The sequence below is a fragment of the Pan paniscus genome, chromosome 10, assembly GCF_029289425.2.
Source record: "Pan paniscus chromosome 10, NHGRI_mPanPan1-v2.0_pri, whole genome shotgun sequence".
Taxonomy (NCBI): Eukaryota; Metazoa; Chordata; class Mammalia; order Primates; family Hominidae; genus Pan; species Pan paniscus.
The window spans coordinates 12,013,089-12,032,665 of record NC_073259.2 but is presented as its reverse complement, the minus strand read 5'-3'; the positions used below and the strand labels follow the sequence as shown (position 1 = coordinate 12,032,665).

The 19,577-nt window shown below is 50.4% G+C and overlaps 2 protein-coding genes across 2 annotated transcripts; one reads left to right on the top strand and one right to left on the bottom strand.

The window, feature by feature from the left end:
- The first annotated feature begins 299 nt into the window (after positions 1–299).
- On the top strand, positions 300–9,004 carry VAMP1 (vesicle associated membrane protein 1). The gene is made up of 5 exons (XM_003820314.5): positions 300–767; positions 4,948–5,074; positions 5,299–5,457; positions 6,300–6,351; positions 6,755–9,004. Coding segments are annotated over exons 1-5 (357 nt in total). The 5' UTR covers positions 300–765; the 3' UTR covers positions 6,772–9,004.
- TAPBPL (TAP binding protein like) lies at positions 8,941–19,434 on the bottom strand. Its single transcript, XM_008973734.5, has 7 exons — positions 18,968–19,434; positions 17,982–18,212; positions 17,563–17,832; positions 13,507–13,845; positions 12,278–12,580; positions 10,311–10,394; positions 8,941–9,213 (listed from the first exon to the last, which is right to left on the bottom strand). Exons 1-7 carry the CDS (start codon positions 19,029–19,031, stop codon positions 9,080–9,082), a joined length of 1,425 nt encoding a protein of 474 aa, XP_008971982.1. The 5' UTR covers positions 19,032–19,434; the 3' UTR covers positions 8,941–9,079.
- Positions 19,435–19,577: the final 143 nt, after the last annotated feature.

Sequence of the window (19,577 nt, the reverse complement as noted above, 5' to 3'; positions counted from 1 at the left end):
GAGTTCAATTTAGGAAGGCTATGTTGAAAGAAACGAACGAACGAAAGCTTCGTGCTTGCTTTGCTGGGACGGAACCCCGCATCCGGTATCTGGCACCGGGAGTTTGCGGCTGTGTCTCGAGGCTCCTGCACCCTCTCAGAGCGTTAGTCAGAGGCGGGGCGGTGGTGCGGAGCGAGGGCCAGAGCAGGGCACCAGGGCTGGGCGCGCACCAGGAAGCCACCGCCTCCAGCTGAATGCGCGAATCCCGGCGCGGGGTGGGGCAGGGGCGGGCACGGTCTTCAGTAACTGCCCAGCGATTGGTTGGGAGGCACCACAAATGCCTAACAAACTGCTGAAGCGCCCTCCGAAGGGACAGACCTCATCTCCACCCCGCCCCGTCCCTCCGCCAGACTGGAGCGCAAACTATGGTCGCATTGATCACTGAAGGACCCTCACAGCAACCGCTCCTTTCCGGAGTCGGATGAGAGGAGAGTTGTGACTGGCAATTGGCAGGGGCGGGGCGGGCTAGGCCTGTAGCGCTGGGCGACCGTCCTGGGCATGGATTGGGCCGCGGGGTTGTCACCGTTATCCGGGAGGCGTGGTCAGCACTAATAAAGGCGGGGGCCGGCGCGGCAGCTGCAGTAAGTTCCACCGCAGCTAGACCGCGGGGTGGTCGGCGCGAGGCAGAGCTTGGCAGTTCCGTCCACTTCAGCCGCAGCGTCCCTCGCCGGGTGTCTCGCCGCAGCCTCCGGAGAGGAACAGACCCTCACTCTCTCTGTCAGAAAAATGTGAGTTGACTCTGGTGTGGGGGCTCGGCACCTCCTTGACAACTCTCGCCCCAAGCTCCCGACTCTGCGGGACGGAAAATGGCGCAATGCAGCAGCTGCAGTAACGCGGGGAACTACCACCGCGCGCCGTCTCCGGACCGGGCCACCCCCAGGGAGGGGGGCCAGCACCCCATTCTCGCACCAGCCACAGCTAGCACCCCACGGGCGGGGCAGGGGCGCAGGGGTCCCACAATCATTGCACCCTCTCCTCTCGTCTGAGTGGCGCCTCATTCTGGTTTTGGTATAGTGGAGACTCGGAGAGGGCGGGGGCTGAGGGTGGTGGATGGAGACAACTGGGCAGGGGACTCGAAAGGTATTTCTGTCATCTGGCTAAATCACTACTCAGCGCCTCAGGAAAGACAGTCATGGGTGCAACTGCCAGTTGGTAACTTGTGTTGCCCTACAATCTCTGGACTTGTTTACCCCTCACCCAAAGTGTGATGTCTAGCCCCCCTCATGGCAGTGAGCAAAGCTGCAGAAACTTATCTGCCAGTTCTCTGGCACCAGGTGAGCAGCTCAGAAAGACTCAAGGGGTAGTGGGATAGTGGCCTGTCATCCCAAGCGGCTATTCATACCACGGCCATTCGTATAGGAGATGTTTTTCTATCACCGAGTCTTACCAAATAGTTGGAGGAGAAATAGGGAGAGCTGAGCTTTCCCCCTTTCCTCCAACACACACAGTTTAGTCTCCAGCAGTCTTCAACATCACCCCCTTCGCAAGATCCTGAGGGAAAACTACGGCTAAACAAACGAAGTACTTCTCTGTCAAGACCTCAATATGTCTAATACAGATTTTTCTTTCTGATTACTACCCTGGCCTGGTCCTAGATGTATTTATGTTGCTTCTCTAAGTGACAAAAAAGGGAAGGATTTACTTGTGTTACATAAGGGTTGTAATTATCCCTAGATATTTTACTGTTCAGTGTTTCCAACTCCCAACAAGTAGTAAGTGAAATTGGCCTTGCAAATACTTCATAGCCATTTCACTTTTTCTTTTTGATCTCTATGGTTTTAACCAGATATGAGTGTTCTATGCATTTTGGGCAAGCTGTAGAATTCCAGTTGTTTTCATTTTGGGGAGGGGGCTTCCAGATAGTATCTACGTGGGATGAACAGAAGGCAACAGAAAAATCGTGGTGGCTAGCGGGGCATCACGAGGTCTCTGACCTTAATCTTGTCATTGGTGCCACCATCCTGGACTGCTTCCAACACTGGCTGCTACCTACTCATTGAATTTTCTGCCTTAAGTCGAGAGCTAGATTGCTTAGCTAGCTCAGTGGCAGGACAAGAGTCTTGTGGCTCCCATGACTTTGTGTCTATCTTTGCTTTACCTCCTTTGCACCTTAGAGGGAAATGGAAAAGTGATTCTTCAAATGGGGAATGAGTCAGGTGTAATCTGCTACCATAGCCTCTCTGAGGAGTTATTCTCTTTCTTTTTAGACTAAAAGAAATTCACTTAATCAAGGAGAATGAGCTTCTGGGTATTAGTTCTATTGTAATTAGTCAAATAATTTCCTTTTAGGTGACTTTGTGGTTTCATTTTTGTTGCATTTACTCTTGGACTGCTCCTGTGAAGTATGTTTGGTGAGATTCTGCTTCTGTTTGAGGAGTTCTTACTGTAATTTCTATTCTCCATCAAATTTGAGAGATCTCCCCCCTGCCTGTGGGTGCTTCCTTGGCCGAGAACATCTCATGACTTAGGTTATACTTCCGGGAATTCTTTAGGAGGTGAGTTTAGCCTCCGTGTTTTGGGACATGGAGAGGAGTTTGTCTTGAAGACCACACACTAACTTTGAGTGGTACAGAATGAGAGAACATTCTCTGTGTGTATAGTACAGTAAACCAAGATCTCTCTTTGGGATGTAAGTAACCAAGGGAGTCATCTGAGACTCTGTCAAATCCAGAAAAGGAAGGGACAGAATGTCTATAATGCATGCACATTGAGGACAATTTCTAGCATTTTTGCTTCCTGTCTATGCTCTTGGAACAGTTTCCATAACTAATGTAATTGCTTTGGGCCCCAGATTCTATCTAAGTGAAACCCCCATTTTCTCTGCCAAAAACAAAGCAAACAAACAGTCCTGACTCACTCCACCTACATAGACTTTGCCTTTGGTGATTTTCCAAGCTGCCCTTATGGCAGCCCTGATTTCCTCATCTTGTGTGAAGCATAACCAATAACTGGGCATATAAACCAATAACCATAACCAATAACTTGAATATAAAAAGGGATGAGCTGACAGACATTACAGTGTACAGCCTCCCTCCTGGCTCCCTTCACGGACTGGCTTTGAGTGTCTGTGGCTTTTCCAGGCGCACGGTGCAAGCTGCCAGTGGATCTACCATTCTGGGGTCTGGAGAATGGTGACGTTTTTCTCATAGCTCCACTAGGCAGTGTTGCAGTGAGGACTCTGTGTGGGGGCTCCAACCCCACATGTCCCTTCTGTACTACACTAGCAGAGGTTCTCCATGAGGGCCCTGCCCTTGCAGCAAACTTTTGCCTGGACATCCAGGCGTTTCCATACATCTTCTGAAGTCTAGACGGAGGTTCCCGAACCTCAGTTCTTGCCTTCTGTGCATCTGCAGGCTCAACACCATGTGGAAGCTGCCAAGGCTTGGGGCTTCCACCCTCTGAAGCCATGGCCCGAGCCCTGCATTGGCCCCTCTCAGCCACAGTGGGAGCGGCTGGGACACAGGGCACTAAGTCCCTAGGCTGCACACAGCATGGGGACCCTGGGCCTGGCCCACAAAATAACTTTTTCCTCCTGGGCCTCCAGGCCTGTGATGGGAGGGGCTGCTGTGAAGGCTTCTGACATGGCCTGGAGACATTTTCCCCATGGTCTTAGGGGCTAACACTAGCTTCCTTGCTACTTACGCAAATTTCTGCAGCTGCCTTGAATTTCTTCGCAAAAAAATGGTTTTTTTCTTTAGTACTGCGTCTTTTCTTCTGCCAGATACCCTAAATTATCTCTCTCAAGTTCAAAGTTCCACAAATTTCTAGGGCAGGGGCAAAATGCTGCCAGTCTTTTTGCTAAAACATAACAAGAGTCACCTTTGCTTCAGTTCCCAACAAGTTCCTCATCTCCATCTGAGACCACCTCAGCCTGGACCTTATTGTTCATATCACTAACAGCATTTTTGTCAAAGCCATTCAACAAGTCTCTAGGAGGTTCCAAACTTTCCCGCATTTTCCTGTCTTCTTCTGAGCCCTCCAAACTGTTCCATCCTCTCCCTGTTAACCCAGTTCCAAAGTCGCTTCCACATTTTTGGGTATCTTTTCAGCAACACCCCACTCTACTGGTACCAATTTACTGTATTAGTCTGTTTTCATGCTGCTGATAAAGACATACCCAAGACTGGGAAGAAAAAGAGGTTTAATTGGACTTACAGTTCCACATGGCTGGGAAGGCCTCAGAATCATGGTGGCAGGTGAAAGGCACTTCTTACATGGCAGCAGCAAGAGAAAATGTGGAAGAAGCAAAAGCAGAAACCACTGATAAACCCATCAGATCTCATGAGACTTCGTCACTATCATGAGAATAGCACCGGAAAGATGGGCCCCATGATTCAGTTACCTCCCCTGAGTCCCTCCCACAACATGGGGGAATTCTGGGTGATACAATTGAAGTTGAGATTTGGGTGGGGACACAGCCAAACCATATCAGCGGGGAAATGCCATTTAGGACAAGGCTAGGCCATATGTCCCTGTAGCCATCATGGCAGAGGACTTGTTTGAGTTGAGTCAAAGGATAGCCCCAGATAAGATGTCTTGATGCCATCCTGGATGTCCCTGAACCCCATCCAAATGTTGTTGCAGAGTCTTTCATCTTTTACTTCTTGCCTCTATGGTTTGTCTCCCTACTTCAGATTGCCAAGGAGCAAGAATCCATTCTAGTTTTGTATAGCCTAATCATAATTGTTTAAGTGGTTTGGGGTGAGGATGCATGTGAGTCCTTTCTTTTTGTCTGTTTTTTTAGAGATGGAGTCTCGCTATGATGCCCAGGCTGGCCTCGAACTCCTGGGCTCAAGCGCTCCTCCCACTTCAGCCTCTTGAGTAGCTGGGATTACAGGTGTGTGCTACCACGCCCAGCTTCTTTCTTGTCTTGGTCACTTTGTGTACTCTGCACATGTCTTTCCACAGGTCTGCTCCAGCTCAGCCACCTGCTGAAGGGACAGAAGGGACTGCCCCAGGTGGGGGTCCCCCTGGCCCTCCTCCTAACATGACCAGTAACAGACGACTACAGCAAACCCAGGCACAAGTGGAGGAGGTAGGTAGATAGCTGTTTCTCTGAAAGTTTCCAAATCTAGGAGTTTGGAAACAAAAGGGAACTTCTTATCTTTTCTCCTTTTTTCATAGGAGAATAGTCAAAGGCCCTGAGAGGCAAAGCACCCTTTAGAGTTGCACAGGGCCAGACTTGTGATTCTCTGGTTGTTGTCCTTTCCTCTGTCTCTGGCAGGAAGCTTAGCAGCTTTGTTTCTGTGCCCTCCTCAGGTGGTGGACATCATACGTGTGAACGTGGACAAGGTCCTGGAGAGGGACCAGAAGCTGTCAGAGCTGGATGACCGAGCTGATGCCTTGCAGGCAGGAGCATCACAATTTGAGAGCAGTGCTGCAAAGCTAAAGAGGAAGTATTGGTGGAAAAACTGCAAGGTGAATTTTCTTGTCCCCTCCTCCATCTTTTCCTGGGCTTCCACTGGTAGAAGGCAAGAAAACCCTCAGCTTCTACATTTCTTCCCTCTAATGGTGCAGGATCTCTCTGACCAGCATAACGCTTGGGAGGAAATCTGGAAAGCCTCCTCTTGAGATTGCATTACCCAGAATTGGCCACCAGGGTAGGCTAGAGTATTTAGAACCGCTATCAGGGAAAAAGTGATACCCTGAGGAGTTTGGAATGGTTAGTTAAGGAGCTTTACCCCAAAGGAGTTGCCTGCAAAAAATTTCACCTGTCTCATCCTCAGACACACCCAACATCAGCACAATGGCTCAGGCATATATAGATATATTATACACACACACACACACACTATATATACACATATGTATATATACATATATATACATTTATATATATATACTTTTTTTCTTTTTCTTTTAAATCAGCTTTCTCAGATTGAAATATATATTTTTAAATAACTGCAACTTTTGAGAATGAGCTGAACACTTCACAGTGAAAATTGAACTAATTGGTTAAATATCCAGAGTCTGTATCTCTATTGGAATGCCTTCTAAAGCCCCAAGACACCAGGAACTAAGCAAAAAGGAGCTCAATGCAGGTCCTGTGATGAATCTGAAAAGCTACAGACATACTGCGGTTATGATCCCCTGGGAAGCAGAAGGGTAGGGCCTCTCTAAGAGGCCTGCAGGTCTCCTGGGTGATGGGTGGTTTTTTCCATTGTCCCAAGGATGGAAGGAATTCTGTTTCCCGCTAGAGATGTGGCTCTTTTCCTCATTCCTGAAATCCAAGGGCTCATTTTTTGTCCATGTTTCCTCAGATGATGATCATGCTGGGAGCCATCTGTGCCATCATCGTGGTAGTTATTGTAAGTAAGTATCGCTGAAGTTGCTGGTGGGGTGAAGAGGTGGGAAGGTCCTGGAGTCTTCTCCCTGCCTGCCTGCCTGCCTGGGGAGTGGGGCTGCTCTGACTGAGGTATGGAGACCGCTGCTATGGGATCGTCATCTGGTTCGGGACGGGGGAAGGGCAGAGACAAGGGATTTCTTTAATGGACAAGCCTTCCCCCTGCAAAGCATTGCAGGGAGATGGCGCCTCCTGTTCTGAGGAAGTGGGGCTATGCTGTGTGTCACTGGCTTGGGTTGGAGGGAGACCATGGGGATGGGGCACTTAACAATGGAAAGACCTGAATGTCTGGTAACTTGGTGTAATTTGCCCTCTTGTTTTCTCCTGTCTCTTTCTCTTTTCCGTCTGGGACTTCCTGATTCCTGTGTCCAGTCTACTTTTTTACTTGAGAATGTACCACCCCTTCCCTGTTCTCCATTGCCATCCACATTCATGTCCTCTGCCCTCTGTTTGCTCTCTCAACACACTTCCCCACCCACCGTCCTCCATTCCAGCCCAGGCTTCTCCATCACCCATTCCTCCTTTTTCGTTGCGTTCATTTGCACTCTGTCCCTCAACACTAGAAATGCTGCTCGTGGCACAATCTAAGTCACTACCCGAAGAGCAACAGCTGGCGCCTCCTCCCCGCCTGCTTTTTCTGTACTCTCAAGTTCCCCCAAAGCCCCAAAGAGTTGGAGGCCAAGGGAAGGGGCAGGGAGGGGAGTGGCTGAGGCGAAGTACCCATGAAGCTGCCCAGACTTGGGAGGAGAAGAGTATCGGTGCCCATGGTGACTTCTAGAAAACCTGGCCACTGGTAGGAGCTAGGGAGGGGCTGGGAAGATGACAGCTCACTCAGTGCTGCCTGGTCATGTGGAGCTTTCCCTCCTGGGCCAGGCCTGGAGAGGGTCCTGGGGGTGGACCAAAGTCCAACTTGGTTTCAGTGCAGTACCCTTTTCGAAAGTAAAAACTTGTTTTTTGTAGTTATTTCTAATCTGTTCGTCCAGGATTTTCCGTGTCTTTGGGGATCTTACAACTTGACTTTGTTCTCCAGAGGCCTGGAGAACACTTAGGGATTGTGAAAATAGCAGGACTTGTTTCCATCCTAGAAGCAGTCCCATGTGCTTCTAGCTGGAAGGAGCTTTCTCTTCTTTACATTTTCTACAGCATTCTGTATGAGGGCACCAAATAAATCCATCTAGCTGGTAGTTTTATCTAGCCAAATAATTTAACCTAGCTCCCAGTTAATTGTTGGCATAAAGAGAGAGATTGCCTGTTAGTTATAGAGAAACAGTGAGTCAAGTGCTTAATTTGAAAGTAACAAGCTCAGAGGAAGCCACTCCTTGCCCTCGTTAAAGAGGGTCCTGTTCCTCTCTTCCTGTTGATGAAGGAGCGTGAGGGTGTTAGCAGTGTGAGATCTTTGGACACCCATGGAATCCTTTCCTCCACACCACCCGTGCACTTGCCAAAGACAGGGATGAGGCAAGAGGTTCTTCCTGAGGCCCGGCCGATCCTCAGGATGCAGAGAAGTCATGTAGACCCACCAGCCCCACCTTGGGGGGAGGCGTGCCAGCCTGTGACAGGTGTGCTTGTGTATTGCTGTGCTGTCATGGGGCCCTCTCCTTGAGAGCCGCCTCTCTGTTCTTCCTGTAGTATATTCCCCTTTGAACCACCCTTTCCTGTCTGAATTCTACTTTGCCTCCTTTCTCTTCCTCCTCTTTGCATGGTTTGTGTGTACAGACAGTGGAACCTGAGGATGGGATCTGCTCAGCCTATCTTCGGGGCAATTGCTGAGCTTCAGGATGGGCTATTAATGTGGGATAAGCCCAGGTGCAAGGGGAGGAGGGCAGGCTGGGAACAGAGCGGGGAATGCCCATGGCCCTTTATTCCTTCTTCCCTCGGTCCACGAACAGGAAGAGGCTGAGGCCATGCTGGGCAGGGTCTGGATGCCCACTTTCCATGCAGCAGCATTTCATTGCGCAAAACCATCCTTCCTTTCCCTTCGCCCTTGTTTCCCACATTCCCTTCGTCCTGCCCAAGGGCGGGACTGAAGAGCTGGAAGAAAGCAGTCAGTACCCTCCCAACGGCCCCCCTCGAAGGTCTCCACTCTCCTCTGGGCTCCTCCTTGCCTAATGCAGGGGGTCACCGCTGGAGAAGAACCACCACTGTCCTCGATGTGTCCCAAGCCTGGAGCGAATCCATCCTCTTGGCTCTCCCAGCCCTATCACAGGAATCATTCCTGGGTTTCTGTCCCTCTGAGGCTCACCAGGTGTAGTTGGCCTTGTTCTTTGGGGGTATTAGCCCTTCTACTTTCTTTCTCACCCACCCTGTACCCTCTTCTGTGTGTCTTTGCTATCCCCCTTTCCTCCCACCACCCATGTGCATGAGTAAATGTGCAACAAAACCCCGGGACTTTGCAGTCAAATGAAGCTGAGCTTCCCACATCCCGTTCTTCGGTTTGCCATGAGACGATGTGGGGTTTCCACTGTGTGTCTGTCATCACCTCTTTGTCTTTTTTTCCTAACCCTGATCTCATACTTGTATAGAGTAATAACAACAGTTGTACTTCCACCAAAGGCATGTGGCATATTTACCAATGTCATGTATTCTGAACAAAGGCAAAAAATACAAATTCCTACCATTAAACTGGCTTGGTTGTTGTTTGGGTTGGAGTAGCTGGGGGGGGCTTGGGGGGAAGGGTGTCGTTTCTTTCTAGTAGTCTCACGTCACTTTAGCGTGTAAGCTGGGCTGGCTTACACGCGCTGTGCGGTCTTCATGGAGATGGGAGCTCTGTGTGTCAGCACAGGAAGTGGTTTCCCAGCGTTCAGCCTGAAGCAGCCCAAGTCCTGTAGGTGCTGGTAAGAGGAAGTGAAGACAGGAAGTTGCGTGGGCATCTCACACTGGCAAACAAGCACAGGTTCCCTCAGGCCTCTTCCATCTGCCTCCTGTGCTCCTTCCTAGGTCCTTGGCCTGCTTGTCCTGTCCCAGGGGATGTGCCCAGATAAGGCTGTCAGTGAACACCCCCTTACCCCCTTTTCCCCATCATCCTCATGTACAGTTTTGGTATGCTGAGTTCCACCGTATTGACCAGGCACATTTTAGAAACGAATAAAAAGGAGAAGTCTCTCCTTGCAGCTGAGGGAGTGAGGCATTTGCAGGTATCCTGAACCTCCCAGCAGTCACCCGAGGGAGCAGAACCCTAATTGCAGCTGAGGTGCAACTGAGATGGAGCCCCGGGGGTGCCTCTGAGGGCCTTTGTTTCATACTTAAACACTTTGCAAGTTGGAGCCGCTAGGCTTGGTGACAGGGCTCAGTTGGGACCAGTGTGGAGAAAGACAGGAAAGTGGAAAAGCTTGGTCGCAGCAGACACAAAGGGCTTTTATTTTGACAGAGCTGAGTTTGGGAGGGGTAGCCCAGCCCCAACCCATGCCTCATTGTCCCTCACTTGTTCCTTCTCCATTTCTTCCAGCTTTGTTTTCCTACCATCACACCACCAACCTGGCTCTTTGGTCTTAACCTCCATCTGGACATTCTGCCTTCTTCTTGTCCCCTCACTTCTTCCTGTTCTCTGCCTTGGTACATGAGCCCAGGGTGCACAGTGAAGGAAGGCAGAGGCCTCTGCAGAGCCAGGCCCAGTGCCCCGTGAGCTGGTGCCACCTTCATGTATTTTTAGCTCTGCGACTTGACTTAGAGTCCTTCTGGGAGCACGTGACTACTCTTTCTTTCTACTCTGAGGCAGGAGAGTGACAGACTTTAGTGAGGTAGCTAGGAGAAAACAAGAGGGAACACGACTGGTTTCATTTTCATTTAGGGCAAACTCAAAAGCAGGAGGCTGTGATGGGTGGGTGGCTGGAGCTTGGGGCATCTGGGCTTCCACCCTGGTCTGGGTGGGGAGGTGGTTAGAGTGGGTGAGGTGGGCCAGGGCCAGAGCCAAGGGCACCCAGGCTCTTACCTTGCCGTCTCTGAAGCCCCAGGAACATCAGTGCAAGAAGGAAGAGACTGCTGGCAAAGATGACTCCCAAGGCTGTTCTCCGCTCTGTAGGTGAGAGCAACGTGGGCGGGGATCATCGTGCGCAGGAATCATGAGCTGAGCCCTCACCTGCAGTGTCCACCCCAGGGAGGAGGAGCTAAGGATTGTGTGTGTGAGTCCCTGGTTGAGGAGCCTGGAACAAGGCACTCAGCAGCATTTGTACTTATTCAAGGTTGCTGGATACTTGTGGGTTACTCCACACAGAATTCTCTACCTCTTCCCACCTAAGGACAAGGTTTTAAAAATTGCTTTGCAAGTGAGATTTAGGTGGGTTTATTTGTTAGCACTTAACTTGCCTGGACACAGTGGCTCATGCCTGTAATCCCAGAACTTTGGGAGGCTGAGGTGGGTGGATCACCTGAGATCAGGAGTTCGAGACCAGCCTGGGCAACATGGTGAAACCCTGTCTGTACAAAAAATACAAAAAATTAACTGGGCATGTTGGTGTGCGCCTGTGGTCCCAGGTACTTGGGAGGCTGAGGTGGGAGAATCACTTGAGCCTGGGAGGCAGAGGTTGCAGTGAGCTGAGATCGTGCCACTGCACTCCAGCCTGGGCGACAGAGTGAGACCCTATCTCAAAACAAAGCAAAATAAAACAAAGCAAAACAAAAAACCACCAGTTAACTGGGATTTTGTAAATAGTTGGGGAATGATGTGAGCTGAAGTGAAACCTCAGTTTTGGGGAAGTTCACAGTCTAATGAGCAACCAAATAATGCCCAGTGCTCCTGGATGTTTCCATTTCAAGTTGCGGGTTCTTTCCTGTCCCTTTCCTGCTTAAAACCTCTCAACAGGCAGGGTGCGGTGGCTCATGTCTGTAATCCCAGCACTTTGGGAAGCTGAGGCAGACAGATCACCTGAGGTCAGGAGTTTGAGACCAGCCTGGCCATCATGGCGAAACCCCATCTCTACTAAAAACGCAAAATTAGCCAGGCGTGGTGGTGCGCGCCTGTAATCCCAGCTACTCGGGAGGCTGAGGCAAGAGGATGGCTCGAACCCAGGATATGGAGGTTGCAGTGAGCTGAGATCATACCACTGCACTCCAGCCTGGGGAACAGAGCAAGATTCTGTATCGAAAAAAAAGTAAAATAAAATAAATAAATAAATAAATAAAACCTTTCAACAGCATGCTATGGCTCTCAGGAAGTTCCAGCTTGAAGGCCCAGTGAGATCTACAGGGTTTAATTAAGCCCGTAAGGGGAATCCGGTTGCCTGTTTTTCACATTCTTTCTTTACCATTGATTGATAGGTGACCTTGGGCAAATTCACTGACATCTGCAAGTGCCTGTTTACTCACCTGTAAAACGGGAGTCATGATCCATGAAATCATACATTTAAGTGCTTTCTACACTGCTTGATTCATGTAAATGCTCAATAAACAGAATTACCTCCGAAGCTTCAGAGCCACTTTCCCTTTTTCCCATATACCCTAGGCTCTAGCTGTGCTGAATTACTTGCAATTCTCCAAATTCTCTTTAGGCTGTTTTATGATTTGGCTTTCATATATGCTATTGTTTCTATCTTGAGTGTTCCCTTCCCTCTAAGCTAGTTAACTTGGCTCAAATGCCATCTTCTCTGTCTACTTAGTCTTGTCTCTATTACTGGACTAAGCTCCTGGAGGGCATGATCAGGAATTATTCATCTGTGATCTCCAGCCTTAAGCACATTGCCTGACACCCTGGAGGCTGGAGTATAATGAAGTCTCAGGGGATGTGTGGTAGAAGCTGTGGCAGCTGCCGCCTTGGGAAAATAGCCAGGAGCAGAGGCAGGAGCATGAAGCCAGGGCTGCGAACAAAGTGGATGGGCAGCAGAACAAGGCCATAGATGAGCTGGGGCAGGAGAGCCATGAGCCCTAGTGTGGAGGTGGGGAAAAGGAGGACACTCCCAGTACCTGGTGGGACAACCTGGGTGCTGGCCCCAAGGGGCTCCTCCAGAGAGATGTGTGTGACCTGGCAGGTGTAAGTGGCACCTGCAGAGCCAGGTTCTGCGGTGAGAGAGGAGGAGATGCTGTAGGTGCCTGCCACGCTTTGCCTGAGGCTGGAGAAGGAGGCACCAGAGACTTGGGCTGGGGATCCACCCAGCTCCTCTCGGGTCCATGTCACCACCACATCCAGAGGGTAATAGCCAGCAATGTCGCAGATGAGGGTGGGCAGCAGAGCTTCGTTTGCCAAGCTCAGTCGTACTTTAGGGGAAGCTGGAGAAAGAATGAGGAATAAGATTACACATGGATCTAACTGGGGACAGCGGAGGAGCCTGAAGCCTTTTCTTCCTGCCAAGATGAGAGTAGACTGTGGAGGCTACGGTGTCCCTTGGTGGTGTACCAAGGCGGGGGTGTGTGAGGGGCCCGCCTGGATGCAGGCCGTAAGGTGGCAGGGTTACATTTTCCAGAAAACTGATAGATAGTAAAGCCAACTAAAGATTGGCTGGCTTCTTACTGTCATTCTAAGCCAGTTTTTTTTTTTGTTTTTTTGTTTTTGTTTTTTTTTTTTAAGATGGTGTCTTGCTCTGTCGCCCAAGCTGGAGTGCAGTGGCATGATCTTGGCTCACCTCCACCTCCACCTCCGGGGTTCAAGCGATTCTTCTGCCTCGGCCTCCTGAGTAGCTGGGACTACAGGCGCGCACCACCATGCCTAGCTATTTTTTGTATTTTTAGTAGAGACGGAGTTTCACCATATTGGCCAGGCTGGTCTTGAACTACTGACCTCGTGATCCGCCTCCCAAAGTGCTGGGATTATAGGTGTGAGCCACCGCGCCTGGCCTCTAAGCCAGAGATTTTAAAGGATAGCAGTGATAATGGTCAGAACCGCTTCCACTGCTCTGCCTTGGTTTGCTGCTGCTGCTCCTCAGGATGTGGTCCAAAAGGACTGGGGTGATGGAGACAGCTAGCCACAGCAGGGCAGCAGGATCCTGGGCTGGAAATCTCTTGGTGGAATAATCCTGGAGTCCAACGGGACTCCTTATCTGATGCCATCTGTGCTTCCATGGTGAAGATGGCATTTAAGTTGTGGGATTGAAGCCTGCTTCTCAGGAAATCATTCTTGCGTTTGGGTCCCAATCTGGAAACGCTCCCAGTAGACATGTTATATCCCCTTCCCTGGGATAACCATGTCCTAGCCTCACCTTGGATGTTGAGCTGGATGATCTGCTGAGCTCGGTACAGAGAGGTGGTGATCTGGCAAATGTAGGTCCCCTCGTCCTGTATAGTGAGGCCGGGCAAGGTGAGGGAGGCATCCCTGGCCATGCCCAGTTGCGCAGGCTCCAGGATAGCGCCCTTCCGCACAGCCTGCCCCTGCCCTGCGGTCCAGCTGTACACCAGCTGACCCCTGCCCTTGTGCTGCAGTCGCCACTCCACACTGATGAGGTCCAAGCCCGGTGCCATGGAGAAGCCACAGTCCAAGGAGGCTGAGGACCCCAGCAGGAAGCTCAGGGATTGGGTCTGTGTCATCACCTGGAACTCCACTGTGAAGAGGAAAAGAGGGGTGATTTGTGGGCTACTTCCTCCTTGAGGTCACCTGATCTCCAAGCTGTGGTCATGTTGTGGGCATACACCTGCCTCTTCCTCTCCTGACAGGCCGGTTGAGCTTATTTTCCTTCACATGGAACCACAAAGAAATGGGGCTCTGGAAAGGTAGCATGGTACACATGATGGCCATCACCATTTTGGGATCACTTACCCTAGGATAATTTAGTGAAAGCTATGGATCTCCCACCAGGAAAAATAGATATGCAAAATTAAGAGTTACCATCAATCTTCAGGTAAGAACTACTAGAGTAGCAGAAAAAGCTCTGAAACCCTGGTTGTTCCACTTACTGGCTCCGTGACCTTTGACAAGTCACTAGGTGTTACCAAGCTCACCTGCTTAAGCAAGGATGCTGTGAAGACTAGAAACAATAGTTTAAAAAGTACGTGGTGGCTGGGTGCGGTGGCTCAAGCCTGTAATCCCAGCACTTTGGGGGGCCGAGGTGGATGGATCACCTGAGGTCAGGAGTTTGAGACCAGCCTGGCCAACATGGTAAAACCCTGTCTCTACTAAAAACACAAAAATTAGCCGGGCATGGTGGCAGGTGCCTGTAATTCCAGCTACTTGGGAGGCTGAGACAGGAGAATTGCTTGAATCTGGGAGGTGGAGGTTGCAGTGAGCCAAGATCGCGCCATTGCACTCCAGTCTGGGCGACGAGTGAAACTCCGTCTCAAAAAAAATGTAAAAAACAAAACAAAACAAAACAAAAAAACACGTGGTATTAAAAAAACAAAACAAAACAAAACAAAAAAACACACATGGTATTGGGAAGCCCAGGTGGGTGGATCACCTGAGGTTGGGAGTTCGAGACCAGCCTGACCAACATGGAGAAACCCCGTCTCTACTAAAAATACAAAAATTAGCTGGATGTCGTGGCGCATGCCTGTAATCCCAGCTACTTGGGAGGCTTAGGTGGAGAATCACTTGAACCCAGGAGGCGGAGGTTGTGGTGAGCCAAGATCGAGCCATTGCACTCCAGCCTGGGCAATAAGAGTGAAACCCCATCTCGAAAAAAAAAAAAAAAAAGCATGTGATAGTAGTATCTGTGCCAAACATGCTTAACCTAAATCCAGTCATGAGGAAATGAGGAAAACAATCAGACAAATCTAAATGTTGGGATACTCTACAAGACCACTAGCCTGGACCCTTCAAAAATGTCAATTCTATGAAACATGTTCTAGATTAAAACAAGGGACAGCACAACTAAATGCACTGCATGATTCTTGTTTGAATTGTGTACTTAGAAAAAGAAAGCAGTAAAAAAAAAAAAATATTGGGACAAGTGGAGAAATTTGAATTTGGAGACATTTAATTATTTTTTAAAGAGAAGGGTCTTAGGTTGGGCACAGTGGCTCACGCCTGTAATCCCAACACTTTGGGAGGCCGAGATGGGTGGATCACCTGAGGTCAGGAGTTCAAGACCAGCCTGGCCAATATGGTGAAACCCCATCTCTACTAAAAATACAAAAATTAGCTGATGTGGTGGCGGGCGTCTATAATCCCAGCTACTTGGGAGACTGAGGCACAAGAATCACTTGAACCTGGGAGGCAGAGGTTGCAGTGAGCCAAGATCGTGCCACTGCACTCCAGCCTGGGAGACAGAATGAGACTCTGTTAAAAAAAAAAAAAAAAAAAGAGGGTCTCGCTCTCTATGTTGCCCAGACAGGACTCAAACTCTTGGGCTCAAGCAATCCTCCTGCCTCAGTCTCCTGAGTAGCTGGACTACAGGTGTGCACCACCATGCCCTGGACTTTATAGTTGAGACTATTATCATATCAATTAAAAAATATCTAAAAGTATGAAGATCTGTGGCATACTAGGCAGTCGTGTGGGGAGATAGGGACAGTCTGCCCTAGCAGGGAGGAGTATTTTATCACTGATAATATTCAGAATTGCCAATGTCGGGAGATGGTGAGACTATAAAGCCATCTGACTTTTAGCTGATTTTATTTTTGTTCTGAAATATTTTACAGTCTGCACTCCCTTATTGCCTGCACTACGGGTAGACTACTTCCCCACTTTGGTTTGTTTCTGACATGATGGCTTTGTAACTATGAAGGATTACATCCTTGTCCTTCATTGTAAACTAATACATGCTATGGATGTATTGGGGGTTCAAACATGCGTTTGGGGTTCAAGTGTTATCTTCTGCAACTTACTCTCAGTTCAGAGGAAAATACACACATACACATATACACACACGAGGAGTCGGGGGAGAGAGAATGTGGCAAATTGGTAACAACTGGTGGATCTAGGTGTAGGGTATATAGGTGTTCATTATATTATTATTTCACCTTTTTTTGTAGGTTTGGAATAAAAAGAGAGAAATACCTACGCATGCCAGGAGTATGGTAGACACTGGACAGACATGAAGACCTTTTTCTAATGGGTCAGGATAGATTTAGGTTGGACCACAGAGAGGTTAGAGTGTTCTGGGGTTTTCCAAGGATAGGACGGTTGCCCCTAATTTTCTCTGGACTTGGCTGTTTCTTCTTGGAGACTCAAAGAAGCACGGCACAGAGTATTGGATTAATGGGCTCTGGGGAACCCTGTCATCATGTTCTCAATTTCTTGTGCCCTCGAGGATGTGCTGAGCTGGAGAGGGCAAGTACTGGGTTTACTAATAAGATCATGAACAAATGATGCATCCCTGAGCTTTACCCCTGAAGCACCAGAGCAGCCTAGCCTTTCACTGGGAGAAAACCGGGTTTTGGCTCGATAAGACTACGGTGGACAGCACCCATGTACAGAATAGCATCATGTGTCTTATTTCCTCACGGCAGCCCAGTGAGATGAGAACGATCTCCATTTTGGAAATAACACAGGTTGTCTGTGTGCCTGGACCTTCAGGTAGGGGCTGCGAAGCATTCTCTTGTGGACTCAGGGTTTTTGTTGTTGTTGTTGTTTTTGAGACGGTGTCTCACTCAGCTGCCCAGGCTGGAGTGCAGTGGCGCAATCTCGGCTCACTGCAACCACCGTCTCTGAGGTTCAAGTGATTCTCCCGTCTCAGTCTCCTGAGTAGCTGGGATTACAGGCACCTGCCATCATGCCCGGCTAATTTCTGTATTTTAGTAGAGAGGGGGTTTCACCATGTTGGCCAGGCTGGTCTTGAACTCCTGACCTCAGGTGATCCACCTGCCTTGGCCTCCCAAAGTGCTGGGATTACAGGCATGGGCCTTCGCACCTGGCCTGACTCAGGGGTTTTTAGGAAGAAAGGACCAAGGCCTAGGGGTGCCCTGAGGTGACCAGTGTGGATGGAGGTGGATTTGTTCCCTTTCTTCTTCTGTCCCCCATATCTTACCACTTTAGAAAAGCAAAACTTTCTGTGACTTGCTTTTCTTTTCTTTTTTTTTTTTGAGATGGAGTTTCGCTCTTGTTGCCCAGGCTGAAGTGCCATGGTGTGATCTCGGCTCACCGCAACCTCTGCCTTCCGGGTTCAAGCGATTCTCCTGCCTCAGCCTCCCTCGTAGCTGGGATTACAGGCACCCGCCACCATGCCCGGCTAATTTTGGTATTAGTAGAGACGGGGTTTCACCGTGTTGACCAGGCTGATCTCAAACTCCTGACCTCAGGTGATCCACCGACCTCGGTATCCCAAAATTCTGGCATTACAGGCGTGAGCCACCACACCTGGCCTTGCTTTTCATTTTCTTACCTGCAGTTCGCACAGTCCCCTGGGGGCTCAGGGGCAAGTTCAGCGTCGGGTGCCAGAGAGCCTCATTCTTGGCGACCCTGGGAGTCTTCATCACCAAGGAGATGCTAGGTCCCCCTCCAGAGACCTGCACGTTGGCCATGAACCAAGCTGCTGTCTTAACAGTGGTCTCTGTCATCTGGAGAAAGTAACGGGAGATCTCACAGGTCACCTCCTTCCCACTGCAGTCAGCATGGAGCAAGGCCTCGGCCTGGGGAATCTGGACCAGGTCCACTGGGGAGAAGCAGGGCACACACAGAGGGCAAATTAGCATGAGAACACCAGGGCCAACGGGAGGCAGTATGTGTGGCTGTAATCGGGACCTGGGCTGTCCTGGTGGAGGGAGCCCGGGAGGACCAAGGACACAGGTGGAAGGCTTTTACCTGAGGCCTCGAAGATAATAGGTGGGTCATCTTGGGCCAGCGTGCCCCCTTGGAAATCGGTGAAGTCCTCCAGGGAGCCATCGTCCAGCACTGGCACCTGCTTCAGCACAAGGGAGGCCCTTGCCCTGTCCTCACTGCTGGCGAGAGCTCCACGGTGCGCACTGTCCTTCGCCAGGAAGCAGTCTAGGACCACGTCCACTGCCCGCCACTGCCCCTCTGCTGGGTGGGGCTCTGCAGACAAAGGCTGGGGTGAGCACCCCCTTCCCCAGAAAGCTACTCCACACTTGCTTCCTGCCCCCGCCCTCAAACTGTGGAGTCATCAAAGGGTAAAAGTTGCCATCCAAGATCCTAGCTGTTTCTGTGTCCCTCTATTCTCCCGTCATCCCCAAACCAGCTTTCTGGAGAGCACCTGCTAGTCCAGGCAAATACTTCTTGGTGAGAGTTAAAGTCCTGGATTTGCCTTGCTCAGAGGAGTTTATACTTGCATTTCCAACTGTTGAATAAAAGACTATCTTTTCAGTCAAAGGAATTCTCAGAAAACAAGCAAGTGCCACCGCAGAGAGAGGAGACTGGACGGTTACTGTTGCTGGGGCACTGACAGCCTGCACTGCTTTCTCCCATTTCGGGTAGCCTTCCCCTCCCCCGCCTTCAAGGTCACCTTCCAAGTGATTTCCTCACCTGGGGAGTCCTTTCCTCTTCTGAAGTGTCAGCTCCCAGGCCAGTGCCCTCTCTGTAGGACAGTGGCTCCTGACCACAGCCACAGAGGCAGCCCCTCTTTAGCATTTTCCCTGTGGAGTCCCCACCCTCCCTCCACACACACTATTGGTTCCTTCCTTTGCCAGCCGCTGAGCCTTTCCCCTGTTGGGCTTAGAAGGCGATTGGGTCATCCCCGGCCCCTTTGCTCTTCTGGAATCTCGGGGAGGGTGGCACCCTGGGGCTTCTAGTAGCTCTTCTCCCAGCCAGCTCTCCCCGACTCCCAGACTCACTGGTTTCTGCTGCTCCAGATAGAGCCAGGCAGAGCAGCAGGCACCAGCCCTCCTGTGTGCCCATGGAGGCTGCTCTCGAGTTCCCTCCTTGCCCACCGCCCTTCTCCACAGTCCTACGCTGCTTGCGAGGCCCGGCGGAAGAAGGGGGCTCTCCAAGCACACCTGGCAGCCTGCGGCCTTTAGGTTTCTTCCCTGTTCCCTCTGCTGCCGACTTTTCTTTCACTTTCACTTAGAGCAAGATGGCAGCCCGCGTCCCTGTGTGAAGCCGTCTGCAGCAGCTGCCAGAGCCCTGCTTGCTGTTTCCTTTCTCACCACCCACCTCACCCGGAAATCCCCTGGTGATTTCGAGACCTGACCTCTGCACCCTTTTGCTCCCCACCTGTCCCCAAAAAGTGGAGCTATAACTGTGGGAAAAGGGGATCTGAAGTCAGACACAGGATCCACAGTAGCCTGGGGACCTTTCTCACCCCCGCCCTTGAGCAGGCCCCAACATAACCGGCCGAGAAACCTCCTCTGCCAGATCCTGACCTGAGCCAGGAGGCGGCCAGGAAACTGGATTTTGGGACTGGAATTTCAGAGAGGAAGCTGGAGAGCTGCAGGGTGGTCATCT